Here is a 20411-nt window from a genome sequence, read left to right on the forward strand (position 1 = left end):
CTGAGCTGGGTTGGGTTAACAGGTCCCCAGCTCCTGTGAGGCCCCAGGGTGGAGCTCGCACTTGGCTCGGTCTTCTTGGTGGACGCTCCCTCCCCGACTCCCCCCAAAGACCCCCAGTCACCCGCTCGTCGCTCCCCGGCTCCCCCCAAAGGCCCCCAGTCACCCGCTAGTCCCCGTTTGCTCCTTCTGAGATTAGGCAGGGGGAGAAAGGGCTCAGGGGGCAGAAGCTGCTTTAATGACCTCAGCTCCCTTTCCTCCACCACGGGAGTCCCTGCTGTCCTGGGTCGCGGGAAGTCTGGGAGACAGAAATCCATTCCTTCACCTTTGGTGCCCCCGGGTCCCCCATCCTGCGACTCGAGGCTCCTGGGACAAACCCAGTCAGTGAGGAGAGGACGAAGGGAGGAGGCCGACCACTGGGCTGGTCTTCACGGGCTGGTCCCCGAGGCTGCTCCCAGGCCGGTTTTGGGTCCCGGCAGGGAGGAGGGAGAAAGGTGGCTCAATTAACTGCGCCGAAACCGCCATCGGCTTGCCTTGGGCGGGTGTTTCCTGAATTGGCTGAGAGCCTAGAAGGTGGGTTCGGTGGGGGGCGGGGGGAGAGGGAGGCCGCTGAGCTGCTGCTGGAACTCCAGGCGGGTCTGGCGGTTGGACTCGAGCAGCTCCTTGAGCTGGGCGTGGAGATGGTCATTCTTCTCCTCCAGGTGATCTAGGCACGTGTTTATCTGGTCCAGCATGGAGTTGATGGCGGCATATTCTGAGGAGGGAGAGTCCGTGTGTTTTAAGCGGGGGGATGGCTTTCACGCCTCAGAAGAGACAACAGGGCCCCCATTCCAAGACACCCCCGGCCCCGTACAACAAATCTATCCTGCCTCCAGGCACGACTGTACCTAAATCATACCAAGAGGCGGACTGGACTTCATTCCTTTCTTAGAGATTCCCAAGGTAAGAACATCCTCAGAGAACTCTCTGGGGCTCCCAGTTCCTCCAGTAGGGAAGTTCTCTGGGATTACTGACCTGAATCTTTCCTGCTGCAATTGAAACTCTCTCTTCTTTCCTCTAATGCCCTATTTAGTCATTCATTCAACTATTTATTGAGTACTCACAGTGTGCAAAGCACTGTACTAAGCACTTGGGAGAGTACAATGTAACAAAAACAGACATTCCCTGCTCACAACGAGCTTACAGCCCTAGTAATAACAATCGTGATATTAAGCACTTACTATGTGCCAGGCACTGTATTAAGCACTGGGGCGGATACAAGCAAATCGGGTTGGGCCCAGTCCCCGTTCCCAGGCCTGTGCTCTATCCACTACGCCGCTACCCACAGGCAGTTCTCTGAGCCCCCAACCCCTCCTCCCTCTCATCAGGGGTAAAGAACCCAGGAAAGGGAGACACTGGGTGAGAGGGAGCTGGTTTCAGTCTCTGTCAGTTAGGGATAAGTCACCCACAGCAGCTCAGTCTCCAGTTTCGGCAATAGACTGGCTCTTGCTGCCCACCCATTCTCCCCATGCCCAACTTCGACCAGGCCCGGGGGGCCTCTACCATGGGGGACTCGCTCCCTGGGCCGCAGAGTCTGACCCAGCTCCAAGAACACCTGCATTTCCCTTTTCAAGCCCCAACTGGGCCAGGCCTCCGGGCCGGGGTGGGATGAAGCCAGGCTAGGCGATCCCCTGCCGGACCCTCTCTGAACCCCAAAATGCTGCCAGAAGGGAAATAAAATAGCAAGGGGAAGCGGAGATGGTCAATGTTCTGGGCCCCCAAATGCAAATGTGAACAATCTGCCGGGAAACTGGCCCCCATCCATCCCCACCCATGTCACCTGGCCACCGTCAGCCCCAGTGAGAGGACTCGGGTGGGAGATTAAGGACAGGACTGGTCCCAGTCCCCTCCCGCAAAACCCAAGTGGGTGTCTCCCTAGAAAGACTGGTCAGTGGGCTTCTGCTAAGCCCGTGCCTAGATCAAGGTTTGGACTGGAGCTTGGGCGGGAATATTGTCTCCCCTCCTTCTGGGTACAGTGGGGCAGTAAGAGCTGAAGGGAGGGTTGGGAGACCAGAAGCTGGACTATCCCAGAGGGAAAAGGAGTATTTGCCAGTGGTCTGAAATGCAGGCTGTGCTTTGGACATCTTTTTCTAGAGAGAAAGTGGGGCATACTGGCATCTAGGGTTTAGAAAGCCAGGGCCCAGCCTGCCCTGCCCGCTCTGGTCTCTGAATGTGCCCAGGCAGGACAGTGCCCACTGGAGAGGGGCAGGAGGACTTCAAGGGAGCTGGACCTAGCTGGAAGTGGCTTGAAACTCACTTCCGAGGGAGGTGCCACATAGGCCCAGTTTCCCTTAGACTGAACAGTCTGTTGGTTTCTGGAAGTCGGGGCTGGACCGCTGCCAGTTTCTCCCAGCTCTATCCTGGTGGGGCTGTGCCCAGGTTCAGCTTGGCTTGGTCACGGCTTTGTGCCACCCTGCCTTGACCACTGCCCAGGGCATAGGGGGGCCTCTGGACTAAGCTTGGGCTCAGTCTGGCCTGCCCTTAACTCTGCCTCCTCAGAGACGTCACCAGGAAGAAAGCTCCATTCTAAAATCTGCCCGACTCACTGGGTGGAGGGAGTTTCAGCCCACATTTCCTCTCCCTCTGTCAATTGTATTTATTGAGCGCTTACTGTGTGCAGAGCACTGTACTAAACGCTTGGGAGAGTATGATAAAACAAAGACGCATTCTCCGCCCACAACAAGCTCCCTCTCCTCAGGCTCCCCACTCTTCTGCCCACCGAGACGAAACTGCCAGAGAAGTCTGTGTCCTAACTAGTCTTTAAAGGTGTTCGGGGAAAGCAGATTCCAAAATCTCCCAAGATTGTCAAATGAAATGAGAATACTGTGTTCTTTCCCTTTGGTTTCATTGGGAAGCAAGGGATGACTGGCATTAGAGAAGCAGCGTGGCTCAGTGGAAAGAGCACGGGCTTTGGAGTCAGAGGTCATGGGTTCGAATGCCGGCTCGGCCACTTGACAGCTGTGTGACTGTGGGCAAGTCACTTCACTTCTCAGTGCCTCAGTTACCTCATCTGTAAAATGGGGATGAAGACTGTGAGCCCCACGTGGGACAGCCTGATTCCCCTGTGTCTACCCCAGCGCTTAGAACAGTGCTCGGCACATAGTAAGCGCTTAACAAATACCAACATTATTATTATTATTCTTTAGAAGGCCTTCAGCCCATTGTGGGAACTCATATACTCAATGTAAAATAGACTGAAACTCATAGGAAAAACTACTTCACCGTCTTGCGGTGTTGACTCAGCTGCCATCCTTCTCCTCTCCCTCCTCTTTCTCGCTGCTGATCTCCATCAGCAGACTGGTCTCTCTTAATGAGGATCTCATCCCTTGGCTGGTCACATCCACGCTCTTGGTTAGGGCTTAATCTTGTTCCCCACCCACCAAAATGCTGTTGTGGAGCGGCTAGGGAATACCCACACGGGCTAAGGGCTGAAGCCACTTCAGACTTCTCTGTGCCTCCTTTACTTCATCTGTAAAATGGGGATTAAGATGTGAACGTGGACTGTGTCCAACCTGATCTGCTTGGACCTACCCCAGCACTTAGTACAGTGCCTGGCACGTAGTAAGCACTTAAATTCCATGAAAAAAAAAAATCACTCCACACTCCTCAGCCCTTTCCCACCACAGCCTCAGTCACGCTAATTTTCGAAGATGGGGCAGTGGTAGCCTCACTCATTTGGATGCTTACAACTGCTTGAAGAGACAGATCGTGCAAGGCGCCAGCAGTTCAGAGAGTGGAGAGAGCAATGTCATCCAGTGGACAGAGCAGGGGCCTGGGAGTCAGGAGGACCTGGATTAATGCTAGTATTTTTTAAGCGCTTACTTCGTGCAGAGCACTGTTTTAAGCGCTGGGGTAGATAAGGGGTAACCGGGTTGTCCCATGTGGGGCTCACAGTGTTCATCCCCATTTTATAGATGAGGGAACTGAGGCCCAGAGAAGTGAAGTGACTTGCACGCAGGCACACAGCTGACAAGGGGCAGAGTCAGGTTTCGAACCCCTAACCTCTGACTCCCAAGCCCGGGCTCTTTCCAGTGAGCCACGGGATTCTAATCCCGGCTCTGCCGCTTGTCTGCTCTGTGACCTTTGGTGGTCACTTCACTTCTCTGTGCCTCAGTTACCTCATCTGTCAAATGGGGATTAAAACTGTGAGCCCCACATGGGACAACCTGATCACCATGTATCCCCCAGCGCTTAGAATAGTGCTTTGCACATAGTAAACGCTTAACAAATACTTAACTTCTCTGTGCCTCAGTGACCTCATCTGTCAAATGGGGATGAAGGCTGTGAGCCTCACATGGGACCACCTGATTCCCCTGTATCTCCCCCAGCGCTTAGAACAGTGCTCTGCACATAGTAAACGCTTAACAAATACCAGCAATATTATTACAGTGCACAGAGTAAGGTCTCAATATGTACAATTGAATGAATGAACAGATATCACTGTTACAATTAACCTGATCATCTGGGATCTACGCAGTGCCTGGCACAGGGTCAGCGTGGCTCAGTGGAAAGAGCCTGGGCTTGGGAGCCAGAGATCATGGGTTCGAATCCCAGCTCTGCCACTTGTCAGCTGTGTGACTGTGGGCAAGTCACTTCACTTCTCTGGGCCTCAGTGACCTCATCTGTCAAATGGGGATGAAGACTGAGCCTCACAGGGGACCACCTCATTCCCCTGTATCTCCCCCAGCGCTTAGAAGAGCCCGGGGTTGGGAGTCAGGGGTCATGGGTTCGAATCCCGGGTCTGCCACTTGTCAGCTGGGTGACTGTGGGCAAGTCATTTAACTTCTCTGTGCCTCAGTTACCTCATCTGCAAAATGGGGGTTCACTGTGAGCCTCACATGGGACCACCTCATTCCCCAGCGCTTAGAACAGTGCTCTGCACATAGCACTTAATTACCAACATTATTATTAGAACAGTGCTCTGCACATAGCGCTTAACAAATACCAACATGATTGTGATTGTAAGGGCTTAATAAATACGACCGAATGTTCCAATCACTGTTACAATTAACCTGCTCAGCGCCTGGCACAGGGTCAGCCCTTAAGGGAAGCAGCGTGGCTCAGTGGAAAGAGCCCGGGCTTGGGAGTCAAAGGTCATGGGTTCAAGTTCTGACTCGGCCACTTGTCAGCTGTGTGACTGTGGGCAAGTCACTTCACTTCTCTGGGCCTCAGTCACCTCATCTGTCAAATGGGGATGAAGCCTGGGAGTCTCACGTGGGACAACCTGATGCCCCTGGATCTCCCCCAGCGCTTAACAAATACCAACATTATTATTATTATTAAGGGGCAGCAGGAAAAAAGGTCCCCGTGGACCAAAGAGGAGAGGGGGAGGGAGTCCTGCCTTCCTCTTTCCACTACCTGCTTCCCCGAAGTGGTCGTCGTGGGGGTGTCCGTCCTCCACCTCCCCGGGCAGCTGCACATCCCCGTTAGGGCCTGACATGTCTTCAAGCCCTGCAGGAGCAGGAAGCCACTGCGCAGGCGCCAAACACCTCCTGCCCCCCCCCACCCGCGCGCAGGCGCGAATCCTCAGGGAAGCCACGCCCCCTACCCCGAAGGGCGTCCCTCCCACCCCGCGGCAGCACTTCCGGTTCCGGGGGGCGGAAGTGGGGCTGCCCCGACTTCCCGGCGACCCCCGCGCCGCCGCTGGACGCGAGCCAAGGCCCTCTTTCCCAGGGGGGTCGATTTTATGGTTCTGGGGCGGTGCAGTCGAGGCGGGCGGGCGGATTTAAGCGCCCCTCAGTGGAAAGAGCACGGGTTCATTCATTCAGTAGGATTTATTGAGCGCCTACTATGGGCAGAGCACTGGACTAAGCGCTTGGAACGTATAAATGGGTAACAGAGAGAGACAGTCCCTGCCCTTTGACTGTACAGTCTAATCGACTGTAAGCCCGTCAAAGGGCAGGGACTGTATCTGTTGCCAACTTGTTCATTCCAATCGCTTAGTACAGTGCTCGGCACATAGTAAGCGCTCAATAAATACTATTGAATGAATGAATGAATCGGGGGAGACGGACGGGCAAGAACAATGGCAATAAATAGAATGGAGGGGAAGAACATCTCATGAGGAACCAGAGGTCATGGGTTCTAATCCCGTGTGTGTGCCAGCTGTGTGACTTTGGGCAAGTCACTTCTCTGTGCCTCAGTTCCCTCATCTGTCAAATGGGGATTAAAATTGTGAGCCCCACGTGGGACAACCTGATCACCTTGTATCCCCCAGCGCTTAGAACAGTGCTTTGCACATAGTAAGCACTTAACCAACACCACCATTATTATTATTATTATCCCGGCTCTACCACCTGTCAGCTGGCTGACTTTGGGCAAATCATTTCACTTCTCGGTGCCTCAGTTACCTCATCTGTAAAATGGGGGTGAAGACTGGGAGCCTCGCGTGGAACAACCTGATTACCCAGTTCCCCCCCCAGCTCTTAAAACAGGGCTGGGCACATAGTAAGCGCTTAATAAATGCCATGATGATGATGATAAAATGGGGATTAAGACTGAGCCTCATGTGGGGCAACCTGATTACCCTCTCTCTACCTCAGCTCTTAAAACAGTGGTCAGCACATAGTAAGCACTTAACATATATCATGATTATTATTATTTAAGGGTACGCCGACCTTCTCCTCTGTCGAATGAGGAACGGTTTCTCTCTGTCCCCCGGTTGCTCTGTCTGGCTTTGAAAGGGACAGTCCATTTTTTAGGGTATCGGCTAGTGCTGCTGCTCCCCTTCTACCGAAATCCACCTCTGCTGCCTCAGAGATCCAGATATTTAGCTGTAAATTCCACAGCTTCATCTCGTTTCACTTCACAAGGGTAAAACCCTGATGTACAGTGGTGGGCTAGGCCGAAGGGAGGCCTAACAAAGAAGGGGGTGGGGGTTAGTGCAAAGAAAAACTTACTGGCTTTTTTGATGGCATTTTTGTTAAGCCCCTCTAGGCCAGACACTATACTAAGCGCTGGGGTAGACACAAGTTAGGTGTCCCACATGGGGCTCGCAGTCTTAATCCCCACTTTACAGATGAGGGAACTGAGGCACGGAACACTGAAGTGACTTGCCCAAGGCCTGCTATGTAAATCCCTTCACGCAACAGACCAGTGGTGGAGCCGGGATTAGAACGCAGGTCCTGACTCCCAGGCCTGTATTCTAACTTCTCTGTGCCTCAGTTTCCTCATCTGTAAAAGGGGGATGAAGACTATGAGCCCAATGTGGGACATGGACTGTGTCCAACCTGTTACGTTTGTATCTACCCCAGCACTTAGCACATAGTAGACACTTAACAAATACCATTAAAAAAAGGAATTTACAGTCCGGAGGGTGAGACAGACATCAGTTTCAGAAAGGTACGTAAATGTTGTGCTCTCCCACTCAGCAAGCAGGGAATATGTCTTGTTATACTGTACTCTCCCAAGCTCTGCACTACAGTGCTCTGCACACAGTAAGCGCTCAATAAATACAATTTATTTATTGAGTGGCAGAGCAGAGAAGGGCCCCAGGTGTTCTTGGCTTGGTTCCTCTTCCGGGAGTCCCTCTACTTTTATTTGCAGACAGGTAACCTTGAAAAAGGACGGAGTTCCAGTCTCTCCGATTCTTTGTCTCGGCCCCAGTTGCAAGATGAGCCTTTCGCCGGAAATCCCACCAGTGTCTGCACCGGACTAGGTCAGAGCTTTAGCCCAGGGGAAAGCTGAGCAGGGATGAAAATAACTTGGAATTAGGGCTCCGGGTGAGCCGGGAACAAGCTCGATTCCTTTCTCTGGGGAAAACAGGGAGGAGAAGCTCAGTGGCAGGGCTCCTCTGGCTCCCCGCAGCTCCGACCGGGGTCAGGCAGACTGCGTGACCACACGGGCCTCATCTGGGCAACCCACATTCTGCTACTGGAACCCTTGGTTTGCTGCAATCTTGAGCCCTGATCAATCAGTAGAAGCAGTGGGGTCTAATGGGCAGAGCACTGGCCCGGGTGTCAAAGGACCTGGGTTCTAATCCTGGCTCTGCCACCTGTCAGCAGTGTGACTGTGGGCAAGTCACTTTACTTCTCTGTGCCTCAGTTCTCTCATCTGTAAAATGGGGATGAAAACTGTGAGCCTGACGTGGGACAACCTGATTACCCTGTATCTCCCCCAGAGCTCAGAACAGTGCTCTGCACATAGTAAGCGCTTAACAAATACCAACATTATTAATCCCGGCTCCGCCACTTGCTTGCTGTGTGTGTCACTTCCTTTCTCTGGGCCTCAGTGACCTCATCTGAAAAATGGGGATTAAGACTGTGAGCTCCAGGTGGGTCATGGACTGTCTCCAACCTGATTATCTTCTATCTACCTCAGCCAGTGCTTAGTACAAGCTCAGCACATAATAGGCAGTTAACAAATACCTTTTAAAAACAAACAAAAATACCTGGGAGAAGTTGATAAGGAGATCAACGATGAAGGATGTGAGGTCTTGGCTACCATTTCCTCCCTGGAGATCCTTCAGAAGATATCCATATCCACTCTTTTATTTAGAATAGGTGCAACTAGAGGAGGTTTTGTGGTCTAATGGATAGCGCATGAGCCTGGAAATCGGAGGGACCTGGGTTCAAATTGTGACTCTGCCACTTGTCTGTTGTGTGACCTTGGGCAAGTTACTTCACTTCTCTGTGCCTCAGGTACCCCATCGGAAGTATGGTGTGAGCCTCATGTGGAACAGGGAGTGTGTTCATTCAGTCGTGTTTATTGAGCGCTTATTGTGTGCAAAGCACTGTACTAAGCGCTTGGGAGTGTACACTCTAACAACTGATGCATTCCTGCCCACAATGAGCTCACAGTCTAGAGGGGAAGAGAGACCTTAATACAAACAAATAAACAGATAAGTAAATTACAGATGTGTACTTATGTGCTGGGCAAATGAGAGGGAGGATGAATGAAGGAGCAAGTCAGGGCGAAGCAGAAAAGAGTGGGGAGAAGAGGAGAGGAGGGCTTAGTCAGGGAAGGCTTCTTGGAGGCAATGGGCCTTCGATAAGGTTTTGAAATGGGGGAGAGCAATTATCTGTCTGATATGAGGAGGGATGAGTCCAACCTGATTGGTTTCTATCTTAGTACAGTGCCTGGCACATAGTAAGCGCTTAATAAACACCACAATTATTATTAGAACAGTGTTTGACAGGAAGTGCTTACCAAATACCACAATTATAATAATAATAATGTTGGTATTTGTTAAGCGCTTACTATGTGCAGACCACTGTTCTAAGCGCTGGGGTATACAGGGTAATCAGGTTGTCCCACATGAGGCTCAGAGTCTTAATCCCCATTTTACAGATGAGGTAACTGAGGCACAGAGAAGTTAAGTGACTTGCCCACAGTCACATAGCTGACAAGTGGCGGAGGTGGGATTATTATTCTTATTATTAGAAGAGTGTTTGAAAGGAAGCACTTACCAAATACCACAATTATTATTCTTATTATTAGAAAAGTGTTTGACAGGTAGCACTTACCAAATACCACACATTATTATTACAAGAGCATTTGAGCGGAAGCGCTTAACAGATACCATTCAAAAAAAGTTTAAAAAGAAAAGGGGGAAGGAGGGGAAACCTATGAGAGGTGCAAAAACTGGCCAGGGATTGAACGGCCTGGAAACGAAGAACAGGGATGGTCTCTATCCACTGACCATTCCAAGCGCTTAGACCAGTGCTCTGCACATAGTCAGCGCTCAATAAATACTAGTGAATGGATGATTGAATGAAGAGTCCTTTGCCCTCCAAGGTAATAATAATAATAATAATGTTGGTATTTGTTAAGCGCTGACTATGTGCAGAGCACTGTTCTAAGCACTGGGAGAGACACAGGTTAATCAGGTGGTCCCACGTGAGGCTCACAGTCTTAATTTTACAGATTTTACAGATGAGGTCACTGAGGCCCAGAGAAGTGAAGTGACTTGCCCCCAGTCCCACAGCTGACCAGTGGCAGAGCTGGGATGGTGTCCAGATGGTGTAGCAAGGTGTCCAGAGCTGCCCCTTTAAGGGCGAGGTTGGGGGCGCTTTGCTTTGGTTGCGGTGCCCGCCCGCTCCGGTCTTTGCAGCCGGGGGAAAGATGGCTGGAGCTGCTGCAGCAGCTGCAGGGCGATGCATGGGGCGGTGCATGGGACGGTGCATGGGACCACCGGGCTGGAGGCCCAACCGGGCCCCGTACTCGGGGTTGGCGGCCGGGCCCGGGTCCCGGAGGGGTGGGCAGCTCCTGGGGGCGGCCTTCGCCCTGGGAAGCGCCTGGGGCCTCTACCAGACCTTGCATTTCCACCGGGGGTCCCGGGACCACCGCGCCGAGCAAGCCAGCCTGCAGGTGAACCACGGGACCACCCCCCAACCCCTCGCCCCTCGCCCCAACCGGCCCTCCAGGCCGCCTCCTGCTTCTCACTCTGATAATGATGGCATGGGTTAAGCGCCTACTATGTGCCAGGCGCTGTACTAAGCGCTGGGGTGGAGGAGACAAGCAAATCGGGTTGGACACAGACTCCCTGGCCCCCGTGGGGTTCACAGTCTCCATCCCCTTTGGGCAGATGAGGGAACTGAGGCGCGGGGAAGTCGCCACTTGCCCAAGGTCACACAGCAGACATGTGGAGGAACTCATGACCTTCTGAGGGCCAGGCCCGAGCTCTGTCCACTGTGCCGTGCTGCTGCTTTCATTTATTCATTCAATAGTATTTATTGAGCGCTTACTATGTGCAGAGCACTGTACTAAGCGCTTGGAATGTACCATTGAGCAATGCGCAATGACGGGCTCCCAGTCAGTGAGTCCCACGTGGGACAACCCGATCACCTTGTATCCCCCCAGCGCTTAGAACAGTGCTTTGCACATAGTAAGCGCTTAACAAATACCACCATTAATTAATGAATTGGGGGAGAGTCTAATTGCTTCCCCCTCGCTCCAATTTCTCTCTCCCCGGCTCCCGGCCTCTGGGTTCTAACCCAGGATCTGAGGACCTGGGTTCTAATGCCGGCTCTGCCACATGTCTGCTGACCTTGGATGAGTCGCTTAACTTCTCTGTGCCTCCCTTACCTCATCTGTAAAATGCAGATTAGCTTAGAACAGTGCTCGGCACATAGTAAGCGCTTAACAAATACCAACATTATTATTATTATTAGATTAAGAGCATGAGCCCCGTGTGGACTGAGCTCTTACTGTGTCCAACCTGATTGACTTGTATCTACCCTGGTGCTTGGAACAGTGCTTGACACGTAGTAAGCGCTTAACAAGTGCCGTAATTATTATTAGTTATTATCCCTGCCAGCTTCTGATCACTGGGGAGAGGTGGGAAGGAGGGGCAGAGGTCAGAGAAAGGGGTGGGAGGGAGGGATGGAGGAGCCCCCTTCCTTCCCGCCCCTCTGTCGGGTGTCCCCAAGGTGAGCCCCCCCGAGGTCGGGGCAGCCGGGTCTGGGGGAAGGGACATTCCCAGCGGAGCCGGTGACCCGCACTTGGTTTTGCCAGCAGCACACGGAGGGCCGGCTGCAGCTCACCCTGTACCAGTACAAGACCTGTCCCTTCTGCAGCAAAGTGCGGGCCTTCCTGGACTTCCACGGGCTGCACTACGACGTGGTGGAGGTCAACCCGGTCATGAGGCAAGAGATCAAGTTCTCCTCCTACAGGAAGGTCCCCATCTTACTTGCTCACGAGAGAGACTCCCTGGTGAGTGCCCTTTTCCTAGAACTCTTGGGGTTCAAACTGCCCCCCGGGACCCTTACCTAGCATGGTGTTGGGGCACACTTTTAGCCCCATGTAGGGACAGTACTTCCCTTCTAAACTCATTGTGAGCAGGAACTGTCTACCAACTCTCTTATATTGGACTCTCCCAAGCGGTTAGTATAGTGTTTTGCACACAGCTCAATCAATACCACTAATTGGTCGACAGGCTTTATTTGGAGTCCTGCTCCCCACATCTCCTCCCAGTTTGGGGCTTACAGAGCTTTGATACCTGAGGGCAGAAAGGAGGAGATACAGGAGGTGGTCATTCCCAGCCTGGCCGTGTATTCATTCGTTCAGTCGTATTTATTGAACACTTACTATATGCAGAACACTTTACTAAGCGCTTGGAAGGGTACAATACAACAATAAACAGACATTCTCTGCCCACAGTGAGCTTACAGTCTCAAGTAGGACCTTGACCAAGCTACTTCCCCTCGCTGGGCCTCAATGTGCCCTCAGCTCTGCCCTGCAACTCCACATCTCCAAGAAAGTGTAGTGAGTTCTTCTCACAACTGGGCCCCAGCCTTGCTGAATGACCTTGAGTAAATCATCCAAGACTTTGGTTTCCTCACACCCTTTCAAACATGCCCAGGTCTCCCCGATCCTAAAAAAAAAAAAAAGCCCCCTTGACCCCATGGCTCCCTCCAGTTATCACCCCATCTCCCTCCTACCTTTCCTCTCCGAACTCCTAGAGCGAGTCATCTACACTCGCTTTCTCAAATTCTTCTCTTCCTGTTCTCTCCTTGACCCCCTCCAGTTTGGCTTCCATCCTCTTCATACCACAGAAACCTCCCTTTCAAGGGTCACAAACGACCTCCTCTTTGCCAAATCCAACGGTCCCTACTCCATCCTAATCCTCCTCCCCTAATCCTAATCTCACTGCCTTCCACATTGTCGACCACCCCTTTCTCCTGGGAATGTCATCCAACCTCGGCTTCACTTAGGCTCTCCTGGTTCTCCTCCTATCTCTCTGGCCACTGAATCTCAGTCTCTTTTCCGGGCTCCTGTGCCTCCCACCCCCTCACTGTTGGTGTCCCTCAAGGTTCAGTTCTGGGGCCCTTCTATTCTCCATCTACACCCACTCCCTTGGAGAACTCATTCTCTCCCATGGCATCAACTTCCATCTCTATGCATTGTACTCTGCGCTTGGGAGACTACAATGTAAGAGTTGGTAGTCACGATCCCTGCCTGCAAGGAATCCAAAGGGGAAGACAGACATTAGTATAAATAAATTAGAGTTAACTGAATCTGGGAAGCAGTGGATAGAGCACTGGTCTGGGTATCAGAGGGATCTGGGTTTTAATCCCGGCTCTGCCGCTTACTTGCTTTGCGACCTTGGGCAAATCACTTGACATCTTTGCATCTCAGTGACCTCATTTATAAAATGGGGATTGAGACTGGGCCCAGTGTGGGAAAGGGACTGTGTCTGACCTGATTGTCTTGTATCTACCCCAGTGCTTAGCGCTGTGTCTGACACATAGAAAGTGCTTAACAGATACCTTAAAAAAAAAAGGTTTGTTTGTAAGAGCTGAGGGGCAGAGGGTGGGGTGAATGAAAGGTACAAGTGCAAAGATACACAGATGGGAGTAGGAGAAGAGGAAATGAGGGTTTAGTCGGGGAAGGCCTCTTGGAGGAGATGTAATTTCAGTGTGGCGAAAGTTTCCGATGGAAGAACCCCCCTGGTGTTTATATTAATGTCTGTCTCCCCCTCAAGACTGGAAGCTCCTTGCGGGCAGGGAATGTGCCCTTTATATTGTTGCATTGTATTCTCCCAAGTGCTTAGTACAATGCCCTGCACACAGTAAGCGCTCAATAAATGCGATTGACTGACCCAGGAATCCTGAAAACTAGCTGGCTGAAATGGGCTGCAAAGACCACAGCAGCTGGCCCCCGGATATGATATTTTGTGACCGCCTTCTCGCTGGCTTGAGGTCCTTTTGGCTGTAAATTGGCCTGGCATATAAAAATCCTTGGCGCGTACTATGTAGGGTGCTGCACCCCATCCGCCTCCTCACTCGAGGTATTCCGTGACCCCGTGGAACACATCTGGCAGGAGGGAGGAAGGGAGGGAAGGAAAGAGAGAGAGAGGATGGCATAAACCACCATCGCTGTGATCAACTCCTCCAGGCACATTCTCAGGTCTGAAGCATCAGAACCGAGGCTCGCCTGTCATTTTCCAAGGGAGAAGCAGCATGGTGGCCTAATGGGAAGAGCACAGGCCTTGGGAGTCAGAGGACCTGGGTTCTAATCCCAGCTCTGCCACTTTTCAATCATTCATTCATTGTCAGTCATATTTGTTGAGCGCTTACTGTGTGCAGAGCACTTGCCTGCTGTGCAGCCGTGGTCAGGTCACTTCTCTGTGCCTCAGTTATCTCATCTATAAAATGGGGATTCAATACCTGTTTTCCTAGTTAGACCGTGAGCTTCATGAGGGGCAGGGACTGTGTCCAACCTGATTAAGCCTAGAACTTAGAACAGTAAGCTTGGCACATTTTAAGTACCAGAATTATGTTAGTATTATCATTATTGAGACTCCATCACAGTTTGTTCTCGAAAGTGTTAGCTCACTGTTGGAGAGTTGCTCTGAACTGGATTCTGGTCTTCTTTCACAGCAACTTAATGATTCCTCGGTGATTATCAGCGCCATCAAGACATACCTCGTTTCAGGGTAAGGTGGCAGCTCCGGCTGAGTGAAAACTTAGTGAAAGAGGTCATCAAGACCATCCCCCTGCCTCTAGGATGACCTTAGCAAGTTGCTTAACTTCTCTGGGCTTCAGTTATCTCATCTTTAAAATGGGAATTAAGAGTGTGATCCCCATGTGGGACAGGGACTGTGTCCAACCTGATTAACTGGCACCTACCCCAGTGCTTAGAACAGTGCTTGGCACCTAGTAAGTGCTTAAGTTCCATAATTATTACTATGAGGGATCCAGAGGCCAGAGGAGTCTTCTGTCTGCGCCTCGCAGACCACTAGAAGCGAGGAGGAGGAGGAAAAGAGAGGGATGGGCTGGCATATGCCTCTTATCCAGGAGGAAGAGCCTGGAGGAGATCATCACGTATTACCCGCCGATGAAGACTGTGAATGACCGGGGCAAGGAGGTGACCGAGTATGGAAACAAGTACTGGCTCATGCTGGATGAGAAGGAGAACAAGCACGTCTATTCTGGGAAGGAAGCCCGTGTGTGAGTGGGGCTGGGCTGGACCGGACCACCCCGGGGAAAACTGGGTGACCCCGGGGGGGTGTGGCGGCCCTGAAAGATCTCCTCCAACCATGGAGGGTGAGAGAATTCTCCAAGCCTCATTTAATCCCTGCTCCTGCTTTGGGAGGCTTGTAGGCTGTGAACTCCTTGAAAGAAGGGACGGTGCCTCTTGCTGAATCAATCAGTGGTATTTATTGAGAACTTACTGTGGCAGAGCACTGCCCTAAACGCTTGGGAGAGTACAATACAACAGTGAGATGCAGCGTGGGCTAGTGGATTAGAGCATTGGCCTGAGAGTCAGAAGGATCGGGTTCTAATCCTGGCTCCACCGCTTGTCTGTTGTGTGACCCTGGGCAAGTCGATTCACTCCTCTGTGCCTCTGTTACCTCATCTGTAAAATAGGGATTAAGACTGTGAGCCCCATGTGGGATGTGCACTGTGTCCAAACTGATTTGATCGTTTCTACCCCAGTGCTTAGTGCAATTCTTGGCACACAATAAAGGCTTAACAAATGCCAGTTTCAAAAAAAACCACAGTTGGTAGACACATTCTCTGCCTTATAATCTAGACAGAGAGACAGACGTTAAAGTAAATCGTAGATAAATACGTACATATACATGTACATAGGTTTCTGTGGGGTGAATATCAAGTGCTTAAAGGACACAGATTCAGGTGCCTAGGTGACAGAAGAAAAGGGGAGTAAGAGAAATGAGAAGTTAGTCAGGGAAGACCTCTTGGAGGAGATGAGATTTTAATAAAGCTTTGAAGGTGGGGAGAGGGATGGTCTGTTGGCTATGAAAAGGGAGGGAGTTCCAGACCAGAGGGCAGACAGGTACTCAATTGCACTTGCCCGGGAGGTGCTCATTAAATACTGTTGACTGATGGAGCAGGCAGGTGGGCCTTCTCAGGTTGTGGGGGCCCTTTTGGGGTGCCAGGAAAAGAAATTCTCCATCCTTCTTAAGAGAGGCCCCGGGGAGCTTTGAGTCCAGGTTGGGGAGAGGGGGAGGGCAGAAGGGGCCCCAGGGCCTGGGCTGGAGCTGCGGGACTGAACCATTACTGCCCGCAGGGAGGAGATGAAGTGGCGCAAATGGGCGGATGACTGGCTAGTCCACCTGATTTCCCCCAACGTGTACCGCACGCCCGGCGAGGCCCTGGCGTCCTTCAACTACATTGTTCACGAGGGCAAATTTGGACCGGTGGAGGGGGCCTTCGCCAAGTACATCGGGGCTGCTGCCATGTTCTTCATCAGCAAGAGACTCAAGAGCAGGTAAGGGGAGAGGGCTGGGGGTGGGCAGGCCCCAGGTTGGGGTGAGGGGTCTTGAGGTAGGATATGTGCCTCTCCCCAACCGGGGAATCATTTGGGAATGATCTGATTTTCCGGCAAGCGGGCCCCTGCCAGGCAATTTCCCTAGAAGCTTCAGCCTCAAAGGGGGCGGGGTGACGGTGGGAGATAGGGTCATCCCTGGGAGCAGGTATTCATTCATTCATTCAATAGTATTTATTGAGCGCTTACTATGTGCAGAGCACTGTACTAAGCGCTTGGGATGAACAAGTCGGCAACAGATAGAGACAGTCCCTGCCGTTTGACGGGCTTACAGTCTAATCGGGGGAGATGGACAGACAAGAACAATGGCAATAAATAGAGTCAAGGGGAAGAACATCTCGTAAAAACAATGGCAACTAAATAGAATTGAGGCGATGTACAATTCATTAACAAAATAAATAGGGTAACGGAAATATATACAGTTGAGCGGACGAGTACAGTGCTGTGGGGATGGGAAGGGAGAGGTGGAGGAGCAGAGGGAAAAGGGGAAAAAGAGGCTTTAGCTGCGGAGAGGTAAAGGGGGGGTGGCAGAGGGAGTAGAGGGAGAAGAGGAGCTCAGTCTGGGAAGGCCTCTTGGAGGAGGTGAGTTTTAAGTAGGGTTTTGAAGAGGGGAAGAGAATCAGTTTGGCGGAGGTGAGGAGGGAGGGCGTTCCAGGACCGCGGGAGGACGTGGCCCAGGTAGGCAGCCACGATGACCCTCCCTGACACAAGTCGCCTCCCCAGGACCGGAGCAGAACAGCCTGCTCCCCTCTCGGCCCCGGGCCCAGGCGGCTGTTGCCGTCCTCCCTCAGGTCCAGAATTGGGGTGCTCCAGCCCAGGCAGAAGTGATCGGGGGAGCCAGAAGTGGCTCCGTGCAGCAGCAGAACGGAGGGGAGGACTTAGTTGCTGCTTTAACAGATGCCCCAAAGTGAATCAATCAATCACTTGTATTTATTGAGCGCTTATGGCGTGCAGAGCACCATACTGAGCACTAGGGAGAGTACAATGTAACGATACAACAGACACATTCCCTGCCCACGGTGAGTGTACAGTCAAGAGGGAAGCATCCCTATGCCTCCTGCCCAGACATCTGCCCCGTGTCCCAGGAAAGGGTGAGGGCGGTGAACCCCCAGCTCGCATCTGCCCCGCCGGGCTGCTAGTGACAAAAGACACAGAGGCCAGAGATGAGGTAGAGCCCGGGAGGCCCAGCTGTGCCATCCCGGAGAAGCGAGGGCTCCCTCCCAGGCCTCTGGGCAAATGCCTTCTGGGGTGAACAGGCCACTGAACCTCTCGGCCTTCCTCTCCAGGGTTAAAGCTCAACACTGAGCTGCTGGGGCCCAGCCTCTCCCCTTGTTCTGTGTATCTGAACTAAGCCCGACTTTCCTCTTCTCCCACTCCCTTCTGCATCACTACGACTTGCTCCCTTTATTCATCCCCTGTCCCAGCCCCCCAGCACTTATGTACCTATGTCATTTATTTATATTAATGTCTGTCTCCCCCTCTTGGCTGTAAGCTCGTTGTGGGCAGGGAATGTGTCAGTTTTTTGTTACATTGTACTCTCCCAAGTGCTTAGTACAGTGCTCTGCACACAGTAAGCCCTCAATAAATACGATTGAATGAATGAATGAATCAATGAACTCTGCTGGTGAACAGCAGTGGTGCAGAAGGGGCTGTGTTTCTGTGGGCGGGTGGGAAACGGGTGGCGGGTTGGCCTAATGCCTTGGGATGCCCTCTCTCTCTCCCCCCTTCTCCCCCTCCTTCCTTTCCTCCCTCCACAGGCACCACCTCCAGGATGACGTCCGGGCAGATCTGTACCAGGCAGCCGACGAGTGGGTGGCAGCAGTGGGGAAAGATCGGCTCTTCATGGGGGGGAAAGAGCCCAACCTGGCCGACCTGGTAAGGAGACTCTCTGGAGACCCGGAGCCCTGTGGGGGATTCTGGCCCTTGTCCTCGGGATGAAAGGAATCGGGGAATAAGAAAAATTGGGGGCGGGGGGCCGTGGCCATATTGGGAAGATAGGACGGCGGGACTTGGATCCAAGACGGAGCCTTCTCTGCCAGGGCAGGACCGGAGGCTCTTGGCCGATCTCCTCAGGGGAGCTGGAGCCAGAGAGGGACACGGGAAAGAAGGAACTGGGCCAATGGGGAGGGGTTGGTTTGTCCGCACAGGTAGGGAGTCAAGGCCAGCTCCACCCGTAACAAGCTCAACGTGCCCCACTGGGCAAACTAGGTATCTGGCTGTTGGACAGGGGCCCCCTCTCTGCCCAAACATTCCCAGCCCGGGCCCCCCAGGAATCCCACTGCGAGAGGCGGCCAGTCCTCCTCCCTGCCTCTCGGGCCGGAGCTGGGGCTCACCTTTCTCCTCCCCTTGCCCAGGCGGTGTACGGTGTCCTGCGAGTGATGGAGGGCCTGGAGGCCTTTGACGATATGATGCGCCACACCCAGATCCAGCCCTGGTACCAGCGGGTGGAGCAAGCCATCGAATCCGCACCCAAGACCTACTGATGGCCCCCATGGTGGCCAGACTGGCAGGGAGAGGGTAGGGTCTGCCCTGGCTCTGGGGAAGCCGAGATAGAACGGTATTGGGAGTGGGGAGAGGAGCCAGCAGGCCAGAAAGGGCAGAGGGAACAAGGAGGAGAAGAGAGGCTGCCTCCCCTGCATCTGCCTTTCACCTTCCTTCCATCTTCCCTCTCGGTTTCCTACCTCCACCCCAAGTCCATTAAGTTCTCAAACGCATTTAGGTCCAAGACCGATCGCTTTTCACTCAGCGGTTGCCGCGAGGGCAGAGCTTGGTTCTGTCTTGTACCCAAAACGGCCGGCTGGGGCTGCAGCCAGCCTCTCTCTCCCTGCGGCAGCTGACCTGCCTAGGGGCTGAGGAAATCTGGGCCGCCTGGAGCCGAGCTATTTATTCCTGGCAAGGCTGAGCAGCGGCAGGCTGGAGCAAGGCCTCAGGCCGAAAAGGAGCAGGCGATGCTCTGCCTGAGCTGATGTGCTGGGGTTGGGTGACCATAGGGACTGTGGAGGCGGCGGAGACTTTACTGTGGGGGGAGGTGAAGCCCCAGCTGGTCCTCACCCAGCGCTGCTGCTGGGAACAGTGGGACATAGTCTAGGGGCAGCCCCTTTCTTTGTGGTGTGGGGCTTCCCGGCCTTGACATCCTGACACTTTCTCTGGTGACTCTCTTCCACCTGAGACGGTGGCGGGAAGGGGCCGGCCCAGATTTCACCAACTCGGGCAGACCATCCCACCCTGCCAGTTGAGCAGTTGGCAATAAAGAAACGGTTTGCTGCTACCGCTGTGTTGCGAGCCCTGCTTGGGGGAGAACCTAGGGTCTTGGAGGTGGGGAGAAAGTGGTATTTAAAGTTGGAGGCCGAGATCCCCAAGTGTCTGAGCTGAGCCACTCTGTGGGAGGGCCATAAACTCACAAATTCTCTGGATAAATGGGGTCTGAGCAACCATTTCCTCTCCTGATATGGCCCAGCACCCATCCTGCCGGTCGCTTCCTAGTTAGAATTGGCTGCTGCCTTAAGTTGGCTCCACCAGTAAACCCCAACCCCTGCCCTCCTCAGCCTTTCCCCCCGTTGCCAACCCACCTGAGGCAGAAAACGGCAATAGCCTGGGAGAAGCAGTGTGGTCTAGTGGATGGAGCACAGGCCTGGGAGTCAGAAGGACCTGGATTCTAATCCCGGTTTCGCCATTTGCTGCTTTGTGTCCTCGGGCAAGTCAGCGCTGTACTAAGGGTTTGAGAGAATACAATCTAATGGAGTCTTCCCCCACCAAGTTGCAGTCTAGTCACTTCACCTCTCTGTGCCTCAGTCACCTCATCTGTAAAATGGGGATGAAGACTGAACCCCATGTGGGACGTGGATTATGTACGACCTGATTAGCTTGCATCTATGCCAATCTTAGTACAGTGCCTGGCACGTGGTAAGTGTTTAACAAATACTTTTTAGAAAATGGTAGGTATAGAGCCGACGCTGGGAACAAAGTTTCTGGTTTTATTCAATTTCTGTCTTGGCCCCAGCTTGGCTTCTGTTCGGCCTGGATGAGAGACTTTAGGGCCCCGAAGCTCTTTGTTGGCAGGGTTGGTGGATTCTCCGCTTCAGGGTTTTACCGGACATGGACATATGTAACCAGTTTGGGCTTATTCTCCTTTTAGACAGGTA

The 20411-nt window shown here is 52.8% G+C and overlaps 2 protein-coding genes across 3 annotated transcripts; one reads left to right on the plus strand and one right to left on the minus strand.

The window, feature by feature from the left end:
* Positions 1–213: 213 nt before the first annotated feature.
* BBLN (bublin coiled coil protein) lies at positions 214–5543 on the minus strand. Its single transcript, XM_029063385.2, has 2 exons — positions 5395–5543; positions 214–751 (listed from the first exon to the last, which is right to left on the minus strand). Exons 1-2 carry the CDS (start codon positions 5474–5476, stop codon positions 564–566), a joined length of 270 nt encoding a protein of 89 aa, XP_028919218.1. The 5' UTR covers positions 5477–5543; the 3' UTR covers positions 214–563.
* Positions 5544–10080: 4537 nt separating this feature from the next.
* PTGES2 (prostaglandin E synthase 2) lies at positions 10081–19537 on the plus strand. Of its 2 annotated transcripts, none has more exons than XM_029063831.2 (7): positions 10081–10344; positions 11491–11688; positions 14358–14413; positions 14775–14927; positions 16012–16212; positions 18027–18144; positions 18624–19537. In XM_029063831.2, exons 1-7 carry the CDS (start codon positions 10099–10101, stop codon positions 18750–18752), a joined length of 1101 nt encoding a protein of 366 aa, XP_028919664.1. In that variant the 5' UTR covers positions 10081–10098; the 3' UTR covers positions 18753–19537. The 2 variants fall into 2 exon arrangements, with proteins under 2 accessions (XP_028919664.1, XP_028919665.1); XM_029063832.2 differs by having other exon boundaries at positions 10082–10344; positions 11494–11688.
* The last annotated feature ends 874 nt before the right edge of the window (positions 19538–20411 follow it).

The sequence above is a fragment of the Ornithorhynchus anatinus genome, chromosome 4 (assembly GCF_004115215.2).
Source record: "Ornithorhynchus anatinus isolate Pmale09 chromosome 4, mOrnAna1.pri.v4, whole genome shotgun sequence".
Classification (NCBI taxonomy): Eukaryota; Metazoa; Chordata; class Mammalia; order Monotremata; family Ornithorhynchidae; genus Ornithorhynchus; species Ornithorhynchus anatinus.